Source organism: Cephus cinctus, unplaced genomic scaffold (genome assembly GCF_000341935.2).
Source record: "Cephus cinctus unplaced genomic scaffold, Ccin1 Ccin1_scaffold0566, whole genome shotgun sequence".
NCBI classification, from domain to species: Eukaryota; Metazoa; Arthropoda; class Insecta; order Hymenoptera; family Cephidae; genus Cephus; species Cephus cinctus.
The window spans coordinates 348,219-368,357 of record NW_014333218.1 but is presented as its reverse complement, the minus strand read 5'-3'; the positions used below and the strand labels follow the sequence as shown (position 1 = coordinate 368,357).

The following is a 20,139-nucleotide window of genomic DNA, read 5'->3' as shown; positions in this document are numbered from 1 at the left end:
TGAAGAAGTAGAAAAGTAAGGAATAGAGTTATGAAAGTTGAGAAGAAATGAAGAAAGAGATAAATAAGAAAGTGACGAATAAAAGATAACGAAAGAAGGAAGTAAAGAAGAAATAAATATAGAAAGACAAGAAGGTTGCAAAGGGATAATTGAAATGATTCCAAGAGTCCAGTATAGGAGACCGGCTCGAGGAAGAATGAATGAGCGCTCGGAGTCCGTGCACTGCCTCGAGCGCTCCCCCCACCAACCGCTTGCTCCGGCTCACCGAGTTCTGCGCGACGAACGTGCGCGCACACAATTTTGGGCAACTTACAGTATTTCTAAATATGCTTGGCCAGAATTTCCGATTTCTGAGTGTTAATATTTTACTTTATTGATTTAATTAATTATTTTAATGTTCCAAACGTCTAATTTATTAATATTTCAATTTGAGCGTAATTTATTTACGATATTCTACAACTTCAATTCAATTTTTATCTACTCCGTATATCCTGCGAGATTTTGGTTTAGCCTCGATTTTATATTTTGAATAAATTTTGAAAGTAATTCAAGATCCAATAATATTTAATAAAAACTGAGGTGCTACACGGGTGTCAAGTTGGCACTGCACTTTCTTAAAAATGTCTTAAAAATGTTTCAACAATAGGCTTTCTGAATAGTTCTTGAGATATTCTATAGTTCCCGGTCTCGTTCTAAGGCTTCCTTTGAGAACCAGCGTTATCGGAGAACCTCTGCCCGCCAAGCCATGCGTTCTTGTTAACGTTTAGTTCGGCTACGACGGGTTTCGGATTGTCGACGAAGGCGATGATTACAAAATCATACTTCCAGACTCGCCGCTACGATTTAGTACCATGATTTTGGTATCGCCTAAAACGGTAGCGTTGTGCATTCCCCTACTTATATCTGTAATCTGTACTATGGTACTACGTTACAGAATTATGCAGAAGATGATGCTGCTTTTGCTGCTCGGTAGATGCTGCCGCCTCAAGCGACGAGTTTTCAAACTACATGGACGCTCCACGGGTATATCTATAATAAAACTACACAGCATACTGTAACACGCATAAAATATCTTTAAATGAACGACAAACTTATATTGTAAAGTCAAAAAATGGTCGTCTAAGAATATTAATAAAATTGTATTACACATTTTTTTTGGTTTACTGTTTTTCAACAAACGCACTGCTGCTGCCACATCGCGGGAGTTTACATTACTATTTTGTTCACCTAGTATCCGAACGGTAACGCCTCCGTTACAGTGACGCAAGTGCTTTGAGTGCAAACAAGTTCGATCCAAACAGTAACACGTGATTAAATTCCACTGTAGATAATTCAAAGATAAATAATTGAAAAATTGCCATTTGACAACAACAGTGCATTCCCAGTGACGTCGACAATGCAGCCGATACATCGAAATCCCGTACACGAATATTTGGGGAAGCAAGAACGCGAAGTGACAGAACGTATCAGTTCGACTAAATCTGAAATAGAAAAGATTAAAGAAGTGACGCGAAAACTAGAACGCTCTTTGTTCTACCGATCCGTCTACGGCATAGATCCTAATCCTGACTCCGACGATGACGTGAGTTATACAATTAAATTAAATTAACCATCTACCCGGCGGCATAACCTAAAAGTGAAGTCCTGACCGTATGTATGTACATACATAGATTTATACGGCCGCCGGTTGCCCGGTTCAACTGCAAAGGCAACCGCAAAAGGAAAAAAGAGACATCCTCACGGCGGTCGAGTGTTGGCATCAAATAATCGACGACAAATGGGTACTCGGCGTAGTCTTACGGAACGTGTCAAAAGAGTGAGCTTCTTTTTTAATCTATACACTGACCCTCGAGAAGTCCCTTAAAATAGACGTCCAGTTAGTTAAATTCATCCCCTGAGCACTACTGGAATAATCAGATTTCTTGTTCCTAAATCGTAATACTGACGAAATGAAGGTTGACAGATAATCTTATCTACCTTGCTTGGAATTAAGGGTGGGATACTTCGAAATGATTGCTGGCGCAATCTGTTGCTTGAAGCTGGAAGCAGACACGAAATACCACTGTAGGAAAATATACACCTATATGAATTTTAATAATAGTTTTAATTGAATAAATTTGATTATATTCGTACGAGAAGAATGTTGAATTTCTAGTTTATTTGGAACTTGAGCATACTTTTCTAAAACTCTTACATCACTATAGCACCGAAAATATTTCTATTAGACTTATGAAGACGTGTTGAGCGCAATCTTCGATCCACCTGCTTACGTTCAACCCTACTTTATCTTCACTCGTTAAAGAATGGGGTTTACGAGAATCTACAAGAGGCCAAGTTATTGTGCTCCTTACCGATATTAAAATACTCGTCAGGGTAATAGTCAAACAATATAAAGTCGTATCTGAAAATAATAAATGCAAAGTTACCGCAAGATTGCCGACGTCGACGTCGCGACGTCCAACGGCTACTTACTTGAACATTTCATAAAGTTCTTCGATGTTTTTATTTGTGAGTCGTGCGTAATACGTCTTTATGACGTCCTTAGTCTGAACACCACGAGCTGAATTTTTCCATTCAGGCTTAACAATGTGACCCACCCGTGCTTGTTTGATCAGAAAGTTCTGATCGTCCTGTTAAAAAACCGTCGTAAGCTCCAAGAACCTGACAAATTTTACATAAATGTTTAAAAATTAAATGAGACAACTCACGTGCAAAGTTTCAAACTTGGCGATCACGTCAAAGCGCACTTGACAAGGCGTGCAGAAATTAGCCACTGGAGTCCAGTGCATGTCAAGCTCTTTTCCAGCTTTCCAGTCGCACAAGAGCCAGGCAACAAATTCTTCAAAAAGTGGATACTTGGGTCCTTGGATCATACCAGTTTTGGGATCCTTGAATAAAAAAAAGAGAATGGCAGCATTTCCAAATACTTACATCTAATTATTATTTCAGATTCTATAATACAAAGCTGAACTCACCCTAGGCCTATAATGAGACACTATACTCGCACCTATCTTGCTGTGGTAGGTGTGCGGGAGACTCTGCTTTAATTTATCCCTGTACGCGCTAAGAAGTCGCTCGAAGGGATGCCTAACGATGAGGAAGCTGATGCTGTCATTAAGGTACCTGGCAAGTTCCTCGGCAGTCGGCCTAGGATACCTCTGTCGTGCTAGTGTCATCGGTACAGTCTTCGAGGTCTTCAGAAACTGTGGACTGTAACTGGAGCAAAAATGAAAGCAGAGTTAAGGAAGAAAAGCAGAAGAAAAATAAGAAGATATAAAATATTGCATGGATCCGGTATTCCCTTACCCGGCTAACAAATTGAAATTATACATCCACGAGGTGGAGGCCGCTTTAAATATATTACACCAGATAATATGATGCTCGCGATTAACAAGAAACTCCCAGGCGTTAGGCCGATGAAGAGAGTCGTTACCGGGACGATCCAGACCCTCCTGGGAACATTTTTCAGCGAGAAACTTTCGCCTCTCTGCAAGGCGCACTTCCGTATCCGCCATAACGTTTTGTTCCATGAGCTTTTCCTCTGGCGACAGATATTCCTGAAGAGATAACAAAATCAATACCAAACAATGGAAAGACATTAGTAGCCAAGAAAAATGGCGTGACACGAGTAACGGCCACGTTCCTCGAGCCAGATGGCAAAAATAAAAGAGAATTTAAAAAGTAAACAGTTACTTCTATTACGTTGTCGCTTCTAAAATGCCTGGTTATCTTCTGCTCGACGTCCCTGACTTGAAGCTAAGCTTGGGGTTTATCACACTGATTCACATAAATCTTATCAGTGAATGGAAATGAAAAGAAATTGATTACCAACCATGAAGATGTAAACAGCATTAATTGTGACAACAATAGAAACATCATGAGTACTGCTGGATGAGTGTTTTATGTAATGTGAATATCTGTAATAAGACAAACAATTCCAATAATTTTGGCTGGTATTCAGAAGGTTGATCCCGTTCGAGAGATTACGTCACGCGTTTGCAAGTTGAAAGGGGTAAGAATGCCGCAATGCGTCTAAAAGACCTAGAACCTAGAACGATCAGCAATAAAATTATGAACGGGGTCAGAAGTCCTAGAACTTCAAGTGAAAAATATTCCTGATGGCAAGATATGAGTTGACCTTAGCATTAGCGTTAAGATCATAATCAAATTCCAATATGCCCGTACGGTAGCGGTAAAGCCAGGAAACTGGTTCAATGATCTAAATTCTGGGATAACGTGACTGGATAACAGGATTGAGACCTTAAAGATCTCGAATAATAGATATTACCAATGTCAATTCTGGTTATAAGAACGAAGAAGACATTTTTTTTTTTTAATTTTTCTTCAAATTTTAATCTACCTCAGGAACAATTACTTGATGTACGTCGTTCGTGTCCTCCTGATTGGACAAGGCCAGGATGACAAGGGCCAGGACGCCTGCGACCAAGACCGTCCTGCGCACCCCTGCCAGCAGGTGACATCTTGGTGTCATCTTTTGTCTGTGCGCACACTTCTTCCTGTACTCATACCGAACTGCAACAGAATCAACGATTCTGCTGGTTAGTTAACCAATAGGTAGTACAGCTAGCGGATAAACAGAAGGTGAAAAAAGTTTAACAAACAACCGTGAAATAAAATGAGGAGAACAGGTGGTAGAATAGGCCTGAATAAGTTACAATGTGCGATAGCGGTATCGGTAATGAATATCATCGCCGTAGTAAATCCTACACATTGATAATTGAAATAGTAAACTTTAATTTACACGTTAAAAAATTATATCTGATTACAAATTACAGAATACAAATAAAGTAAGGAACATAGAACGGCAGTAAGTTTAGATTAGGAGAAAAACAGTTACAAATGCCCCTATTGATTATATCTAGGTATACGTTTACATAAAATACGCGAATAACGCACGTGCGTCAGCTACTAGCTCGTTGCCACTGATTGTCCGTGGTATAATAAACGACTGTGAACAATAACCAGACATTATAAATCAATAAAACAAAAAAATCTAACTAACCACCCGTGGCGCTTAGAGTCCAGCTTAGACACTGCTAAAAATTAATCACAATCAACGACTACGGATCAGTAAAATCGAAACAGCGTAGTCATAATAAAAAATTAAAAAACTCACGATTCAAGTAAAGAATTTACAAGGATGAAAGCACGGGTATTGCGGATGATGTCGATATGCGGTTCCTCGATTGATAAATAAATGTTAAAAACTGCCAAAAGCAATTTTAACGACGACTACAACTTTCACCGTACAGTACCCTCACGTGCCAATTATTACTGGAATTCTACTAGACAGCCATCAATTCAATTAACTAAATTAAATGGACTGACTACCAAAAATCAAACAATTTTAATTAAAATGAAATGCAAGTACCTTCCTCACGGGACATATGTCCACTTCTTAATTGAACTTATTCACCGACACATGTCACAAATATGTGATATGTATATAAAATTTCTGTGCTTCTCGGCCTCGCGAAAATTCCACACAAACACTTTCAATCCCAATGACACTGACAGTTAACAGTTCAGACTGTCGTAGGTCAGCTCACTATGCTAGCAGCCATCGCCGTCGCTGGCGTCTGTGTCCTAGATCCTCCAAGTCCCGACACAAGTCGACATCACCGTCCTCGTAGTCGTCATCCTTCTCCTCGGCTCTGGCGTCTCGACGTTGCTGCGCCTCCTCGCGACAGTACTGCCACCACACGATTAAAATTTCTCACCTTTCCCGATTCTCAAACGTCAAAGTTATATTAAATTAGCTCCCGCACTCTTGTCTACGACGGTCGGTAAAGCTTTCTTATCTAGTGGGTCGATTTGCTTAGACAACCCGCCGAGGGCGCAAGCGCCCTCTCTACAAGACAGTTATTACTCCGACGCTAGTTCCGTCAGCGAATCGACTTGTTTGAATCAGCTGTTACGTACCCGACGCTGCCCTTACAGTTTGAATTTACACTACCCTTGCTTGGGTCATACTAGTCAAATGCAAAAAGGAAATGCACATTGTTCGTGGAGTGGGGCGGGCGAGGTGGGATCTGAGAGAGTGGGTAGGGGCAAGAGAGAAGAAATTTCTAGAATCAATACTTGGTAATTGTTCACCTACCGATACGAAAAATCACTGTTACACACTTTTCAATGGCGGACGCAGACCACTTGCTGGATGCATACTATTTGTGAATCTTTATTCTTGGATCTGTATCTTTGGTTAAATACGAATGCTCTAGGACTGACTACGAATGACGATGCTGTTAGTTCCTGGTGATCGAGATTACGGTAGTCTTTTCAGTGTATGAATGGAAATTAGTCTTGACGATTTTGCACCTCGCTCGCTTCCTGACAGCTATAGTTAGATGCTCTGTGTTAATTTGTTCTCTAAACGATGGTACTGTTATAGTTCGTTTCAAAAGAGATAATTTTTCTTTCTTGTATGTAGAACACGGTGTTTGAATTAAATACTGTTTTTATTTTTTTACCTTTTTTCTTAAACTCCACACTTCCGGTTGGTCCGATACCATTTTTTTTAATGGCGCTTTGATTCGACTCGTTGAAGTCATTTCGGTTATCTGAAAATATTTTTACAGTTAGTTTTATATATGTATACTTTTTATTGACCGACATACGTCTTCGCTTATTCCCAAATGTCTATTCTAATTGCCTGATACGTGTTTTATCGACAATGGAACGTCGTTGATGTTACAAAAAAGAATTATTCGCCTTTTTTAACCGTCAGAATTTTTTGTGGTACAGATCTTTTCGATTTTCTACATTTTTACTATGGTATGTTTTTTTTGTTTTAGAACATTGCACGACCTCGACTTCTTTGTCTGCTTAAAAAATACAAGCCACGTTGCGGGAATCTCAACGATCTGGAAGCAAAATTTGAGTGAAACTATGAGAGAGGCGCGAGTTTGTTGGATAAAAACAAAAAATATTGAACCGTACGATTCTGTTTACGATGACGAAACTGTGGCGACGTACGCGATGGAGTTGCCAACGTTTGAAAAAGAAACGCGAGTCGAGGCATTTGCCACTGTGTGTTATAGATTGAACGACGAGGAATTGCAGCTGCCGATTGTACCGAATTTCAAATTATCTCTAGAAGTAGCGACTGGAAGTAACGATTCAAAGTCGCAGCAGAATTCCAAGTACGGTGTTCTTGCTAAATTGGCCATTTGTGAGAAAACTATTGAAATTCCAAACGCTGATATGAGCGAGAACCTTTGGTCAATTCTGAAACAAAATAAGTTTCAGGATTGTGTACAACCATTGTCTGATATACCACTCAGACTTCAAATTGTAGCGAGGTAAGCAATTCCGTGGAACTTCAAAATTTCTGTCTTTGAAATTCCATGTGACCCAAGACCGTTTTTCTATTTTCAGAAGCAGCAAGCAATTGGGCCTGATTGAAAAATTGCTGAGGAAAAAAATTTCAGAAGACACTTTATCGTCGCAAGATCAAATTCCTGTCATTGCTGCTGATCTTGCACTGAAAAACGAATTGCTGACGTACCTCGAGGATCGTCAGCCTGCAAGTTTACGAGCGGAAGTGGCAAGAGTCAGATCGGACATTCTGATACCTTGATTAGTAATTTAAAACCTCAAAAGTACAAAAGTAAAATATGTACAAAAGTACAGGGTAAGATTAAGAAAAAGTAATTGTCCCACTAGGCATTTTTCAAATGATTTATTTTGTTAAACTATATAAAGCACATTATTCGTAATAGTAGATGTTGCGAGTGAACGAGTGAGCGAGCGAATGAGCAAAAGATCGACCGTCCGAGCAATTCGGATTGATTGTGGTGCCTGAATTAATAAAAAAAATTAGAAAAAAAAAAGATAAAAACCTTGTACACGATACAAGGATGTCAGGAAGCATTGATTCTCTTCGCAATACTCATTCAAATGAATCATATATTGTATTTCAGAAGTATATAATAAAACAATGATAACATAATCCGATCGACACTTCTGCCGAAGATTGATTTGCAAAATAAGACATTTAAATTATATACTTTATCTTTCATCAATGTGAAAAGCTTCTTTCTCAATCCTTTAGCAGGTGCGTTATTTCTAGCATCTCACTCTCGCTATTGCGTCATTCTATAGGTTGAATCGTATCGCATGAGAGAAATACTCATAGCGCGATATACCATGTCAACACCCTGTCGGAATAGTCTTAAGTATATTCAATAAGTTTAACAACCGATAGAAATAAAAGTAAAAATAAATGATAAGGATAAAGAACTAAAACGACAATGCATCCGTTCAACGTCAGATATTTCTTCCATCTACGAATTTCAAGCTGTCATCTTCGGATTAATCAGTCAAGAATTTTATTCGATCAGGCTTACCAGCCGCAAACCAAAGAGCTCAAACATCCCCTTCTCCCACCTCCAGCTCAATCACACGTATGATGCACCGCAGGCACTCGCACATGCATTCCACTTTCATTCTCTAATAGGATTGATGATCGTTCGCGAGCTCGCAGGCTCACTAGCTCAATAGCTCAATACCGGGGGAGATTGGAACGCCTAGCGAAGATTCTACGAGCCTGATTCTGTCTCAGGCATTTTGCACTCTGTTTCACTTAACACAATGAGATATGCGCAGAAGGATGCGCGTCGCATTCCTTTTATTATTCGTTTCATTCTTTCACTCTAACTCACTCTCTTTCCCCTCGCTCTCTCTCCTCGTTCGATACTTTTATCTCTTTCCATCTCCTTCTCTTCACCGTGTGTACAATTACATTGGCTAAGGCATTCGTTATGGCAAGTATATTAAAGGTGCCTGAGCGCGGATCACCTCCTGTGATCCCGTAACATTATTGCAAGGGGAGTATTACAGTAGATAGTTTAACGCTAAATGAATGCCAAAATGAAAAAGAAAAGATACGATATTTATGGTAAATGACAATGTAATCAAAATTAAGGATGACAAGTTCGAGCAAGGAGGAAGCATACGAAAAGACGTCGTTCGTTCGGTTACCACGATGCGTTAGTGGCGCCACCGGACGGATGCCCGACGCAACTCCCAGAAATGGCGGGTCGATCGAGAGACACAGGACGCGATCCACTTCGGGCACGAGTAACAGTGTACGAAGCAGTAAAAACAGTATGATTCAACGACTTTCCATAGAATAACGCGAGCGCGCATTGTCTCTAGCGTACGCGCGGATTTACATATTACATACGCGTATCAGTTTTACTATTGTTAGAGTGTCACGAGGCTTCGAAGACTTTTCTCATCTAGTTAATTGAATCTAGTCGCGGCCGCGATTGCGCCGCCATCTTCATTCTCAATTTATTATTTACGTGCGCGCGCACGCATTTTCATACGACGTAATGCATCTTATGAATTAATTTTTTTTCTCCCTCTCTCTACTCTCTATTCTCTACTCCCTCCTTCTCTCTCTCTCTCTCTCTCTCTCTCTCTCTCTCTCTCTCTCTCTCACTCTGTATAACCATACGTCTTTGAGTGTTTTATCAGTCTCACCCGACAGTGAGACCAGTGTGTGTTTTTGTGTGTGTGTGTGTGTGTGTTTTGCACAAGTAATCTGTGTATGCCTACGTGCGCGTTGTACTGCGTTCCCATAATCGCAAGTACTTTAACGTATGTGCGCGTGTATTACACGTAGGAAATTGACGCTAGGGTGATTTCTTTATACAAGGCTTTTGCTACGCATGTTTTCTTTTTTCTCTCGTACGAGTAAAAAGAGGACTCTCTCTCTCTATCTATCTATCTATCTCTCTCTCTCTCTCTCTGACTTCCCATCTAATCGCGCAAAACAATGTTTTTTTTCTTCCACTCCTTTCACGATTCACGAGTCTCCCTCGTACGAGAGGGAGAAGCTATTTCGCGAAATCAATGGCGTCACGCCTGACGTCATTATTATGGTAAATCGCGAAAACCTCGCTTGGACTAAACGTGCTCTAAACAAAGCTCAGCATTCACTAATTTTCGCAACTCTTCGACAACGGCTGTTATGCAGTTTTCGAAATTCTTCAATCTTTCATTTTCTCTACGTCACTGGTACCCAAGAGAGCGTCCATATTTAATGCACGGCATTGGCTCTGCTTTTATCTCTCTCTCTCTCTCTCTCTCTCTCTCTCTCTCTCTCTCTCTCTCTCTCTCACTCTCACACATTCTTATAATCCTCTCGCACTCTCACTCTCTCTCTCTCCCTCCTCTTCTCCAGCCCCACCTACTCTACTCTTATCTACAGCATGTACATTAATTGTTAGCAAATTCGCTACAACGCTACGCGTTCTCAGTAAACCTAATTATTCATTTCTTTTCTCCTCACGTTTCTTCTGTCAACTAGAGCGCTTACGTACCGCGCGTGTGTACGTACGTGCCATTGTTTCAATTTTTTTTTTTCATTTTCTTTCTTCTGTCCATTATTCGCTATTCGTTTGATAAAATAGGCGGTAAGAGGATTCGCGGCAATAAACGACAATTGCAACTATAATAATTTCCTGTTTTACTTTCGAAATTCGAGAGAGCTATAGCACGTGGTGACCGCCCTCCCCCCTGACCCACTACTGATAATAACGCCAAATTCTAAAAACACCCCCCAACGCACTATGCCAGTGCCCGTCTCTTATCAACAGAAAAACGCACCAATGCCGCATGCGTGCGTCAGTTACGCGTAGTGCATATGGAGATGGGTCTCTCTTCGTCCATGTACGTGTTACGCCCGTGTACTCTTCATATACAACAATTTCTTTCATTTTTTAACATCATACTACCCCGAGGGATACGAGACGGATTCTATACTGCTGAGAGAAACAAGAACACTTGCAGTTTACTTTCGTTCCACGAAGAGAGCGGCTTTCGTGCAAATACATTGGCGTACAATTTTCATCTAGGCTCTTGCGCGTACCTTTAATTAAGACGTGTTAATCGTATAAGACGTCACGCGTCACAATGGAGAACCCTATGACGTACCGCAGCGGGCCATTCCTCAACAATTTCTAAAAAGGCAGAGTCGACCACTGGATTTGTATACAAATCGCGAACCCGAGTATTTTCGCTAATAAAATAATTACGTGAGATCTATCGCTTTCGTGGTGATGTTCTTACGTTACTTTTTTTTGTATTTAACCATTTTTTTACTTTTCTTATCCACGTGAGGGCGGACCAATTTCCGGGGGTGTTTTCGCGTGTGTGTACGTGAACGTATGTCGAAGCAACCAGGCAGCCAGACAGGCTCGTGTGTGGATAGCGTGACAGCAGACTGGCGGACCAGTCGAGTAGATAGGCAGGTAGGCAAGGTAGGCAGGCAGGCTGTCGTACAGCGTCGCCGTCGGTAATCCGTCGACGACGTCCTGTCGATTCTACTCGTAGATTATAATTTTTGTTTTTTTTTCTCTCACTAGACGTATTCGTGCCGCGTCACACGTTACCCTTAAACGCTAACGCGTCCGCCATCATTCGTATCGCATTCGTATTTTTGTATACGCACTGTATGTACATTAACGCTTCATTTTTCCGTTTCCTTTTTTCTTGGTTTCTATTGGCGGCGGAGGTCGTTGCAACGATAACGATTATTCGTATTAGGTACTAATAAATAATAACGCAGTATTTATAGCTCCTCTTCTTTCTTTTCTTCTTTTTTTTTTTTTTACTATGCTCCTACTCCTTTTCCCGCACCACGATCTCACCGTATATACATGTAAAGTATATAGTGCATCAGCGTCTAACCCTTCGTTATTCTTTCTCTTTGCCTTTGGAAAGAAATTCGTATAGTTTCAACCGCACTGAACACGTATAATTCGCAACCACGACTTTTCTTTTGTTCTTTCGCGAAAAGAAAGAAAGTCTCCCCAAGAACTCTCAACAAGTTAACACGGTTCTTGAGGTGGGCGTTTATCCTCTTCGATTCCATTATAAATTTCTCTCTCTCTCTCTCTCTCTCTCTCTCTCTCTCTCTCTCTCTCTCATTCGACCAGCACTATTATGATTTCTTGGTCATCGTTATCGGCGGGAATTACCACGTAGGCAATATTTAAATTGTTCGGTCCAGCAGCGCCCCTAGCGACGGGATTGATAAAGTCCGCGACCGATGCAGGGATACTGAATGTGATTGCGCCATAGGTTTTTCCACCTCGTGTGACTAGCGGTTCGACGACTTGGCGAGGGGCGTCGGTTCACCAGATCCGACGCATTCCTCAGTATCTCTGCGTACGCTAGTACATGGAGTGTCGTCATTGATACGAGTCCTTGTGGAAGGTGTCGCTCTTGTGAAATATCCTACGTCCCTCGCGCGTGAGTTCCTGACTCGTGAAATTGTTCTCCGACTTTGGCCGTGGTAGCATACACCCCGGAAGTGTCCTCAGCTCCATACTGTGCACCTGGTGAAGAAAATAAACAACGTATCCTCTACAATCAATATAATCAGGATTTACCGGATGCGGTATTTTAATTAAATTCTCTTCGACGCGTTACCGTTTCTTCACTGGCGCTAGCGTGCGCGGCCTGCTCCGCCAGGGCGTTCACCACTGCATTTATAGTTTTCGATTCGCTTCCGAGATCCTCCTCGCGATGTCCAACCACGTTAGGATTCCATCCGATCTTGTTCAACCTGCACGGAGAGCATGATTAAGCGTAGGGAATATGTTGCAACGAGCACGACCAATCGGTCGGCCCAGTTCTAAAGTTGACAAACGGAAGGACAGGAAGCCTTTTTTCTCTCTTTCTCATAATATAATTTATCAACAGGAAAAAACTGTCAAAACTTACAGCCGACCCTGTTCTACCGTCCGTCACTTTAACTCGCCCGTCTGGAATGGAATTCCAAACGGGTGGCGCTGATTCGTGGTGAGGAACCAATGACGAGGGTACACAATCGATGAATGGCACTACCAATAATTTACAATGCTAATGAGCGAGCACAGTGACAGCTGATCGAAAGACAGCGACAAGGGACTGAAGAGTGTATTGTTGGTATTCAACGGTATGCCATAGTGTTTTCTAATCTTATGCAGTGTGGGCACACCGACAGTGTGATATAGTACGACAAGTGACTGTTTGTTCTGACTGTATGAAAATTTGTAATGACTGTGGTAGACGTGTGATGTACATCTATTAGCACACCAACTCGATAGAACAAACCTAACCAAAGCTTATACCTCTCGGCGGCAACGCTCTCCATTGTACGACGCATGAGCGGATACTGATCGAGAACGGCATTGAAGTGATCCACCGAGAGACTGAAGAGATTGCAGTACGTTTCGGCGCGAACCGACGCCACTCTTCTGGCATTGGTCAATAAACAGATCTCACCGAAGTACGAGCCGTCGGTTAAGGACGTGGCGACTTCGCCGTTAGCCATTACTATATCGACGATGCCTTCTTGAATAAAGTACATTTTCGAGCCAATGGTACCTTCCTTGATAATGATGTCACCTGTCAAGAAAAAAAAAATTATTTTTTAGCGTCAAAGTGAAATATTTCTTAAAACAGTGAAATATAATTATCAAATCAAGTAAACGGTACCTGGTTGAAAGACCTCGTATCTCAATTTCGTGACAACGTCCGAGACAAAGTTTGAGTCTGCGTTTGCGAAAAACGGCACCGAGGCTACGAGAGATCTGCAGTTGTAGTTGATGACGTCCTGTTGAAATTTGAATATTTTTAGTGAACCGCCAACGGTCGTCGTGGTCGAAGCGTCTGCGCATGCGTCCGCGTGCAAGCGTGCAAGTTCAGCCTGATCAGGCGCATATGTATACAAGGTCGATGAACAAGCCACTGACAGGCATGTCCCGCGTCGGCTTGCTCGTTTACTTGGAAGCAATGGCGAAGCGGGATCAAATTGGCTGGAATGGAATTCTGACACTTGGTAATATGGACGATATATACCTCTCTGAGCTTCTCCGAGAGTTCACCGAGGATGAGTTCCTCGTCGAAGAATTTGCCCTGGTAACGATGCTCAAAGTACTCGGTGATTCGTTGTCGCATCTCCCTCGGCAACTTGCGGTAGGCCATGTACTCTTCCACCTGCTTCACCTACCCCGAGAACAAATCATCCCCGTTCAAGCGTCTGGATAGTCTGGCGAATTTACGCCCTTCGTGCCCTTGGCAACGGCTGCGCGAGGGACGGAGAGAGACAGAGGGATGATGGGAGTGAAAAAAGAAGGGATGATAAAAGATGTTTGGGTAAAATTTTTTTTGAAAAATAAAAAAAAATTTTCCACTCTCAAGGATCTCTCGGTCCCTCGCGATTTATAAACTTTGGATTGTCTCATGAAATTTTGGATTTTTCTCTTTTTTTTTTTTGACGTATCACCGGAGAGGATATACACTGGACGAAGGACCTTTTAATCCCGAGAAAGGTGTAGCCTCGGTGGAACCGTGAAACTTCTTCGAAACTTATGTATTAACTGGACACAGTGTATAATACACTAATTATTGGGGCGTGATCAAGTTTCGTACAGTACAAAAGGATAAATAGGGTGGAAATGGTATGCAGTGATTATGTAGATTCGTAGAGGCGATCAGAATCCACTTTTACTTACGTGACAGTTTGTAACAATAAGACTCATCAGTTATTCGGAAATTAGTGGCAAAGTCGTAGCTGAAACTATGTAGGACAGCTGGAATGTAGGGTAAAGGCAAATAGGTATAGGTATACATATAGGTATAGGAATATAAGGAAACAACAATGGACTTAAATCCCAAGGTAGAACCGTAGTGAAAAAAATCAAGTATAATAATCCGTAAAGGCCAACAAAATCTGACTTACCTTCTCGCGATACTGTCTACGCGACGAATCCAAGGATTGTATAAGATTGGTGGCGTGTCCAAGAAATAGTGCGTAACAGGTGGCGCCACTGATCATACTGAGCATAGTCAACCACATGTCAGTTAATGACTGTGGTGGAAATCTTCCATACCCGATGCAGAGCATATGCGACATTGCTTTGAAAAGTGCCCAGGAATATTGTTCGAGCCAGAACGATCCCTGCGAACAAGAACAAAGTCTCGTTGTAGTGATTGGTGTACAAAGTGAAGAAAACAAAAAATGCCAAGGCTACAACGACTTACCTGCAATTCGTTAATCGCCACCCAGGAGTTACTAGGGAATCCTTGAAGCATCGGTACGAGAAATTGCAGACAGCCACTCCAGTGGCCAATCAGGAGCATCATGCAGATCAAATTGAAGATTCGCATGAAGACCGAAGCCATGTTCAGGAACTGCCAACAACAACAAAAGGCCATTAATCTTTCGTTGACATTTCGTTAATCCCGGCCCGCTCGTCACTCGGCCGGGTGACGAGCACTGGCTCCGCCGAGGCATCCGAAGCGCCGTTGCGTTGTGTACAGCAAAGAAGCGTGTTGTATTGCGCCAAAACAATAAACGATAACTGATAAACAATATACAAAAAAACAATAAACAACAAAATTATATTAGACGGTTCTATGACGAACGATAAACAAAGGAAAGACACCGAACAAACGAAAAATTATAATCATAACATAGAAGAGGAACATCAAGATGGCCGACTGGAGGAAGTTGGGAAAGGATAAGGAAGAAGGTGTTTTATGGAATTTTATATGTTTCTCAGGTAAGCAGGACATTTTCTCCTTCGGGAATTTTCGATTTTTATAGAGCTCTTGCTACCGGGACAAACGAAAAGAAGAGATACGCGCGACGAAGTCGTGAGACGGGCGTCTGCCGACCGTCTCGACGTCCGCCATGCGATTTGGTCGACGTCAGAGTTAATATTTCTTGGTAATTTTTTTTTTCTATACCACGACGTTCAATGAACGCTGGTTTATTTTTTATTTACCAAACGTTCGCATATTTTCGAATTTTATTGTTTCAATTGACACAAGGGACGAGGGGCTGTTCATGCTGCGACACAACTGGACAGTATAAAAGTTTAAGGTGGACACGCATATCGATCTACACTGCGCGAGAAGCAAACGGATGGGATAAATTTAACGAAAGGCAAGAGAGAAAGAGAAATAGAGAGTGGAAGAGTAATGAGAATAAAGAGAAACGGTAAAACAAAGGATGTGAGAGGAATAGAGAAAAAATGGGGATACGAAAAACAACTTAATGTCCAAAGTAAACAAAGAAAGACAATAACTACAGCAAAATAAAACAACGTTTAACAAATAAGACAACGTATTGGGGGTTGTACAGGGGATTGGAAGATAGAGAGTGAAAAGGAGAGTACGAGACAATATAAACATAAACAACATAAACAAGACACGTGCTGAAATCAGAATGACAACAAGGTTGTTTCTCATCGATGCAGGACTCTATATAGGCCAACTGTTGTAGACGATCATAGTGCACAACTTGTCTCAGACTTTTGGGTCTTGTTCAACCATACAAAAATGCCTTGCGAATTGTCCGACTGTAATTACGATGCTTTGAAAAAAAAAAAAAAAAAAAAAAACTGGAACCAACAATAACTGTACGAATCCATCGATCCAATCGTCCGTTCATTCATTCTAGATTCTCATCAACCTCTCCCGCCACCCCTCTCACTGCTCAACAGTCAACAGGATGATTGTGATGACATAAAAACAATACGAGTGGGACCAGGAGGAGAGCAGTGGCGATAATTGTCAATACAAGATCAAAAGTGTCAATGTAATTGACAACCGATATAAAAAATATCATGCACTGTCAAGTAGGGAAGGTTGAAGAAGAGTTGACCAATGAGTTGATACGTGAGCATCGGATGTGGAACCGGAAGCTGACTGGCCGACTGGCAAGTAGGCATGCAGGCACAGCAACAAGCAGGCAGGACAAGCATCAGCAGCCAGATAGATAGTCAGACAGACGGCCATAGGTATGTCAACGATAAGCAACGTGAGCTGTAAGATGTCGATGAGAAGTTTTAACGAAGTGATAATTGAACACAGCGAGGAAGAAGAGAGATAGAAGGAAAAAAATTCCTAAGCTATCCACAATCATGTTCATCAGTTCTGAAGTTGAGTTTGTGATCTATTTTTTTTCTTTTTAGTCAACCTGATCTCATGTATTGTGGACGAAGAACAACAACAACGACAACATTAGACACGGGGGACTTATGGGTTTATTTTCATAGACAGAAATGCTGGAGCAAGATTGTGAAGTGACGTGGAATTTATATGCTATCTGACATGACACGTGTTGGTTTTGTGATAATTTGTGAATTCATGTCAAGTGATACGTTACCTGTGACAGGCGAGACGAGCCCCGCGCAATAGCAAATAGATGCGATCATAAGCGTAATGTTGACCACAGTGTTGAACAAGTCGTCTGGACGGTGATAGCGAATTGGTGGTAGATTTTCTAAATGGCGGCTAAATGGATGAATGACGGCTGAATATCATCAGGTGGACAAACGGATTGGCGACGGATTCGTACAAATATATACGTATTGTGCAATATCGAGTAGGAAGATCGAGACAAAGGTTACTACTGAACTCGCTTCAGTTCACTTGGTAATAAATTCATCAGCCACAATTACGATTGTTGAAAAAAACAAAAAACAATGGCAATCGATCATTCGAACAATTGTAATTGTACACACAGAAAGTGAATGAATAAGACAAGAAGTAGTATGGCGCAAAGTAGCAGCAGCGGTGGGCGACAGCGGCAGCAGCAAAAGCAGCAAAAGCAGCAATCTCATCAACGTCACGCGCAACAACAACATCAGTGCTATTTATAACAACAACGACAACAACAAATAATTACGATGCAACGAGGATCAAAACAACATCGAGTAGGGCTACCGTGGCGACGGTGATATCAATCGGGACAAGGACGTCGACAAGTATCAGCAGCAGCAACAACAACAACAACAAAAACGTCAAGTGCTGCTACGAGCAGAATTAGTCGGTATCAGGAAAGCCAAAAGGGAACAGCAAAGCCCGTTAAATGAAAGCTAGAAAAGAACAAGCGTTTGATCGAGCGTCTCTTTGAAAATACATAAAATGGCGGCCGAGCTCTTTACGTCGCTTCTGGCGAAAAGCGCTAAAGCTAAGGAGAGAGAGAAAAAATGGAAAATGGCGGCACGGCGAAAGAAACTCGTGACGAGTAACAGCGCGAAAGCCGAAAAGTAAAAAGAAAATAAAGCGTTTCAGAATAAATCGCTGTTTGGATATTCATAAAGGGTGATTCAAAAAAAAAAAAAAAAGCTGCCTGGCGTTGCGGAATGAGAGGAGGGCGCCAGAGTGTTTCATCGCCAAACGAACGAACAAAAAAAAAAAGAGGAAAAACAAAGGAAGTAGGAAGAGACGGAACAAGGGTGGTAGGGGCTTATCGAGCTTCCGGAATACGTTTTACGGATGGACACCGTTCTGCGTTCACGGTGTTTTTACTCGGCCGTTGTTCGTTATAAATTAAGCGGCACTGGTTTTTTTTTTTTTTTTCATCCCGTCCGATTATAGGCACGTGCAGGTGGAGCCATTGAAGCAGAAACGAACTGATAAATTGAGAGGGACGTCCTAAATCGCATGTCGCGCTCCTAAGGAAACAATGCTACTACTATTTTATTGGTTCACTTATAACCCCCCCTTCCCATTCCCTTACCTTATCATCCGGCGAGGAGGAATACGCGTAAATCCGTCTTGCAGGATACTCAAAAAAATTTTCCAAAAACTACATGACTAAAGAAACCAATATTTTTCTTTTTTTTTTTATTATACATAACCTCGTAGCCGGATGTTAATTTCAACTACGTTTGAGGATTGATAGCGGTAGCGGTAGTAATGACAATGGACGTTAGCGGCAGCACTAGCGAGAGAAAACAATCAATTTTGATTTTTAACGGTCGAAAAACGATAAAAGCATAAACCTGTTGCAGCGAATGCTCAAGTAACGGCATGTACTTGGTATACGAAGAGACATACACGTATTAAATGCGTGATGGCCGACGTTAAAAAAAAGCAGCGAGATGATCAAGACACGTGCTACTGCGCATGCGCGTACGATACGCGTGCCTCGTTTACAGGTAGCGGCAGCGAGTGGCAAAAAAAAGCAAATCTTTTCAATTAACTTTATCAACCAACGAGCCAATCAGCGTGCAGTAGCCCTTGCTTCCGCTGTCCTGACGACACGTGTCACGCAATAATCCATATACAGAAATTTCGAATTATCGGAACGACGCCGTCGTAGAGGCAGGTCGCGGTCGAGTCGAGCCGAGTCATAGCGAGTCCATACGGTATACAGATGTGGATTCACAAAGGGACATTTGGGGCTTTCGACTGGGATTTCTGGTCGCCTGATACAATAATACAACCGACAAGGACTTCTACTAGCCATCTCACTATGACCGACGCTCGACTTACGACTTTTTCTTTTTTCTTTTTCTTTTTTTTTTGTCAGACACACGAACTCCCGTTCGAGAGATTTCTGCATGTTTGAAGGACGAGTGACGCGAGTGACGTCATTTCTTTGTCGCGCCAGTGGTTAACGGAAGACGAGAGCCTGTGCGTTTCTTTTCTTTCTTTCTTTTTTTTTTTCCTATGGGCGGGTTACCTTAAAAATAAGGTCGCTTTTGCTGAAACCGGACTTCTTTTTATTCATATTGTCAGAGCTTAGGCGCCCCCTCCGCTCAGTGCGTTTTTTTTGTAGGTTCTGCAATATCTAGAAACAAAAGAAAGCCGGGACATAGCAAGACGTAGTAAGAAGAGGACAGGTCGTAGCAAATAGTACTGAGTGAGAATCAGAGAGAGAGAGAGAGAGAGAGAAAGAGAGAGAGAGAGAGAAAGTATAGCATAGTACAGTATGAGTAACGGAGAGTGATTGATTAGACCGAGAGGCATTATGATTATTTTTGTGATATTTATGAGAAGGAGAGAGAGAGAGAGAGAGAGAGAGAGAGAGAAAGAGAGACGGATATAGATATATGAAAATGACAATGGCTTTTGCAGTGGCAATGTTTGACGCGATATGAAACAGTGGTAGTAAATAGTAGTGTGATAGCGGTAGTGATAGTAGTGATAGTAGTGATAGTTAGTGACAGTATAGTAGTATATAGTAGCAGTGACAGTAGTCCTTAGCAGCGATATATATAAGATAAAACGATCAGAGCCACCCAATGAGTAAGAAATTCGTGCGACAAGACTGATAACAAATTGTGATAAGATTGTGACGATTCGGATTTAATGGGGGGG

At 41.7% G+C, this 20,139-nt stretch overlaps 3 protein-coding genes across 18 annotated transcripts in view; 1 reads left to right on the top strand and 2 right to left on the bottom strand.

Annotated features, from left to right (window-relative positions):
• Window positions 1–850: 850 nt before the first annotated feature.
• LOC107268610 lies at window positions 851–7,843 on the top strand (the record flags this gene model as incomplete). Its single annotated transcript, XM_015741566.2, is given in 4 exon segments — window positions 851–1,582; window positions 1,671–1,816; window positions 6,816–7,322; window positions 7,399–7,843. Coding segments are annotated over 4 exon segments (1,041 nt in total). The 3' UTR covers window positions 7,601–7,843.
• On the bottom strand, window positions 2,131–6,735 carry LOC107268609 (carbohydrate sulfotransferase 11). Of its 6 annotated transcripts, none has more exons than XM_015741561.2 (8): window positions 5,393–6,014; window positions 5,138–5,306; window positions 4,361–4,533; window positions 3,307–3,557; window positions 2,976–3,216; window positions 2,709–2,888; window positions 2,473–2,630; window positions 2,131–2,401 (listed from the first exon to the last, which is right to left on the bottom strand). In XM_015741561.2, the coding sequence occupies exons 3-8, from the start codon at window positions 4,490–4,492 to the stop codon at window positions 2,311–2,313; spliced, it is 1,053 nt and encodes a 350-aa protein (XP_015597047.1). In that variant the 5' UTR covers window positions 4,493–4,533; window positions 5,138–5,306; window positions 5,393–6,014; the 3' UTR covers window positions 2,131–2,310. The 6 variants fall into 6 exon arrangements, with proteins under 6 accessions (XP_015597047.1, XP_015597049.1, XP_015597045.1 ...); XM_015741563.2 differs by having other exon boundaries at window positions 5,138–5,303; XM_015741559.2 differs by lacking the exons at window positions 5,138–5,306; window positions 5,393–6,014 and adding an exon at window positions 6,492–6,735.
• Window positions 7,844–7,911: 68 nt separating the features above from the next.
• The window catches only part of LOC107268607 (potassium/sodium hyperpolarization-activated cyclic nucleotide-gated channel 3), a 41,675-nt gene continuing 29,447 nt past the window's right edge, over window positions 7,912–20,139 (bottom strand). For 3 of the 11 annotated variants that reach the window (XM_025085872.1, XM_025085873.1, XM_025085871.1), the window contains 8 exons: window positions 19,502–19,609; window positions 15,064–15,213; window positions 14,762–14,980; window positions 13,879–14,025; window positions 13,516–13,633; window positions 13,137–13,425; window positions 12,466–12,601; window positions 12,225–12,371 (listed from right to left, as the gene is read on the bottom strand). In XM_025085872.1, coding sequence (XP_024941640.1) covers window positions 12,225–12,371; window positions 12,466–12,601; window positions 13,137–13,425; window positions 13,516–13,633; window positions 13,879–14,025; window positions 14,762–14,980; window positions 15,064–15,213; window positions 19,502–19,609 — 1,314 coding nt within the window. The other 8 variants (XM_015741558.2, XM_015741551.2, XM_025085869.1 and 5 more) reach the window with 6 other exon arrangements.